This window comes from Pseudophryne corroboree, chromosome 7 (genome assembly GCF_028390025.1).
Source record: "Pseudophryne corroboree isolate aPseCor3 chromosome 7, aPseCor3.hap2, whole genome shotgun sequence".
NCBI classification, from domain to species: Eukaryota; Metazoa; Chordata; class Amphibia; order Anura; family Myobatrachidae; genus Pseudophryne; species Pseudophryne corroboree.
Window position 1 is genome coordinate 14,481,161 of NC_086450.1, and position 4,031 is coordinate 14,485,191.

General features: G+C 38.8%; 1 protein-coding gene across 1 annotated transcript; it reads right to left on the reverse strand.

The window, feature by feature from the left end:
- Window positions 1-2,293: 2,293 nt before the first annotated feature.
- LOC134943518 (olfactory receptor 5V1-like) lies at window positions 2,294-3,229 on the reverse strand. Its single transcript, XM_063932318.1, has one exon. The coding sequence runs from the start codon at window positions 3,227-3,229 to the stop codon at window positions 2,294-2,296; it is 936 nt and encodes a 311-aa protein (XP_063788388.1).
- Window positions 3,230-4,031: the final 802 nt, after the last annotated feature.

A 4,031-nucleotide genomic window follows, 5' to 3' on the forward strand; every position in this document is an offset into this window, starting at 1 on the left:
ATGGATGCATTCACAGGTTAAGAAGAGTGTATGGATCAGTGTATAGCTATAAATTAATCCTTATCTGGGTGTTGTGTGTTAATACTTCATTTCCTCCTGTGTTATCAACATTCTACAACTTTTGTTGTCTGGGATGAATGTGTGTACTCTAAGAATGAGAGGGAACAGTTGGGAAACACCAAGACCTCAGTTCCATGAAGTGGGAGCAGATGGAGCAAAACAGAATTTCCCTCTTATTATTGGTTCCACCAGAACTATTACATGATTACTGTACTGTATCTTATTGATAGCTTGCTAAACTTCTGACAATCTAATTACATTTTCTACATTATTTTAGCTCTCTTTGATTTGGGATGACTATGAAGGCTAGCATTTTCTCACCACATCAGGCACAGTTAATAAAAAAAAACATTTACATATACAGTATTTTTGTGTTAGATTGTGTACTGTACATACAAAAAAAATTCATGCAGTTTTTGGATTGCTTGGCTCAAAAACATATACATCTAATTTATTGGAAAACCTGAATATTTATTTTCCTACTGCAACCAATGTTCAACCCGATGTGAGTTACCAGTTCTGAAACTTTAATATTATACATAAATCTTCCATCGAGAAAGAGAGACTATATATTGATGTGTTTGATAAGACAAGAGAAGAAACATTGTCACCTCACTGAATGTATGATTGCCCTGTGGCACAGATCATGCTATTTCAAATGTCATCATTACTGTAGGAAAGCCTGAGTTAAAGATGTCAAAAGATTATATGGTTGATAGTCTTGCCCATGGTTTCATTTGTGATTCTCCTCGACCTACTGGTGCTCTTACTGTATATTATTTGTCAGTATAGATGGAGGCACATCTTCGTAGATGACATCTTAATTTCTTCAGTCAGTACTGTTTGGTTGAATACTGTACTTAGAACTTAAAACTGATAAAGCCTTCTCTCAAGCTCACAGACAGATCTGTTGGTCCCTCTCCAATAATAGATTCCCCATCTTCAGTAACTGTTAAATTTGAGTTGCCACATACAAGGAAAGTCAATCATCTGGTCAATATTTCAAAAGTTATTATGGCATTTTTTCCACCCCAATGGCTAATCCTCCAGTGAAAATTAAGGATCAGATGCATTATATAGTTAAACGGATTCTAGATTGTCAATTTAAAGGAAAACTTCTGTTCTCCCTAGTCAAGAGTAAAGATTATGGTGTAGAGGAAAATTCCTGGGAACCACCAGAAAATTTACGCGTACATTACTTACTCTCATCCAAAAATACTTGTTTTAAGTTACTATAAAGACATGAGCACTTATTTAAAAGGTAGCCTTGTGCTCTCTGATGCTTATATGCTCCTGTATATCAAATATAAGATGAATTATACAAGGGATGACCAAATGGTTTACAAAACTAATTCCAGTATTCTCACTCAACACCATCTGTTAAAAGGGCCATCTTAACAGCAGTGTAGGACCCTGGAAAAGCAAAGCACTGGGGACCCTTCCCATCCTCCAGAGGTGGGGATTAGGCAAGCAATTAGTGGCAGCAAGCAGTAAGGGGTGTTCTATCTTCCAGTCAGCCTGCAGGACAAGGAGCAATAATTTCAGCTAAGTACTCATTAACAGCACGGATGGAGGGTTTAGTGACATAGGGTGGGAGGGAGAACACTAAACTGTAGAAGGGGGAATTAGGCTGGATGAAGGGGCCCCAGTACATGACTTATTGGGTGGTATGGGTGTTTAATATGTGGGGAAGGGGTGGATAGGGAGGGGGCTTAATAATCATAATTTTATGGTGGGTGGGCAGCTTGCTTGACCACAGATATCTCTGGTTTCTGTTGGTGGATTTCTTTGATTTCAATGGGATAACATACTAGAGAGACCCACCTAGGGGTACTGCAGTCTTAGGGGTTCAGAAGATGTAGCAATCCCCCAATGAAAATATAAAAACAGGCATGTGGAGCTAAAGCTGCTGGAAGGCTGATATCTTTGGTTCTGGGCATGATAGAGACTGCCAGTGTCCTCCAACAGGGAAGAGACACAGATGTTGGAAGATACGAAGAAACAGAACCCGAGCAGTCTGGCCGGGAAGAGCAATTTCCAGGCTCGGACGGGCACTGCTGCTTTGAAGTCAGATATCTCCGGTTACTCAGGTATGATTTTAAAACGGCTTGTACCCCAGGAAAGAGGGGTACCTCAGCTATCCTAGAGCCTTTGGGTAACTGCATGCTTAACCCAATGGAAAGAAAGCCCTGTCTGTTAATAATATTTTGTCAATCAACTGTCTACATTTCTATTAAAATAAAATGTTTCCAATTCTGAATTTAAGAAAAGCTTTTTTAATATCATTATTCCTAAGTGTGTAAATCATCGGGTTAAGCATGGGAGTAATAATAAAATAACAAATAGCAATTAATTTGTCTGTTTCTGGTAGAGAGATCGACCTAGGTTTCATGTAGGCAGCCATAGCTGAGCCATAAAATATTGTCACAACTATCAGGTGAGATCCACAGGTGGAGAACGCTTTCCGCTGCCCGGCTGAAGATGCTATTTTTAAGATACTTAAAATGATTTGAACATAAGATGTTACAATAAATGTGACTGGTGCCATGAGAACAATCACACCAAGAACATAAATAATTAATTCCATAAACAGAATATTTTCACAGCCCAGTGATAAAATTTCTGGCATTTCACACATAAAATGATTTATTTTATTGTTGCCACAAAGATCTACACTTAGTGTAAGTGACACGTGGGGAATAGAGTGAAGAAACCCACATAACCATGTACAGATGGATAGTCTGACACAAACAGTTTTACTCATGATAATAGTATATTGTAGTGGATAACATATAGCTACATAGCGATCATAAGCCATAATAACAAGCAGAATACACTCATTTTCCCCTAAGGCTAGAGCAATATACATTTGTGCTGCACACTCAGCATAAGAGATAGTTTTCTTTTCTGACATTAAATCTTTCAGCATCCTCGGCACAATGGTAGATGAATAGCAGAGATCCAGAAACGAGAGGTTGCCAAGGAAGAAATACATAGGTGTGTGAAGGGTGACATTAGACAGGATTAGAATAATGATGGAAATGTTCCCAATTAATATAATAATAAAGACAAGCAAGAAGATAAAGAAAAGAATAACTTGCGTCTTGGGTTCACTGGAAAGTCCAAGAAGAATAAATTCTGTTACCACGGTATGATTGTTCCAAGGCATTCTTGAACATAAAATGACAAATAATTATCTCAATGGATTTCTAGCCGAAATTGACCAGTAAGTTATGTTAATGATTGTAAAATAAAAATAAATAAAAAAACATTCAGCTACACAAATATCTTTAGTAGATTACACTGAATATTATTTATGCAACTAAATAACACATTATATTTAAACAAAAGAATAAAAATAACATGTTGCTATAACAGATTAGAAAGAGGCAGTAAACACATATGGTATGATGGATTAAATCGGTTGAGCCTGCAACTTCTGCTAAGTAGCAGAATTTGCAATCCTATTGATTGCATGCTGGGGGCCACCCATTGCAGGGCAAGGTCGCCCAGCATGTTATCAGCAGGCCCCCCTGAGACCATGCTGAAATTGCAGTCGCACAACAATTTCAGTGTGATCACTAAAAATAGGGTAGTCTCCTGTCGGTGCATCATGGCTGCGACCAAAGGAGGGCTGCCGCCATTTTGGTGATCGCAGTGGCTGCATGTGATGTCATGCAGCCTCCCCGATCACGCTCCCATCATGTCCACTGTTTGACTGCCGACGCCCCCATTTTTAAGCTCTGTCCGCAATGCTCCAACTCCGACTAGAAAACAACCATTGCCATCCCTCGCAGTAAATGCAGGCACATGCACAGGACTGGCCCTGCACATGCACCTGCGGGGTGATTGTAAAAATTTCTGGTTGGATCGCTATTAGCAATCCAACCTGAATAGGGCTCATAGTATGATGTATGACATCACAATAAATAAATAACAGTGGATAATCTATTGTAATTGAAAACAAATTG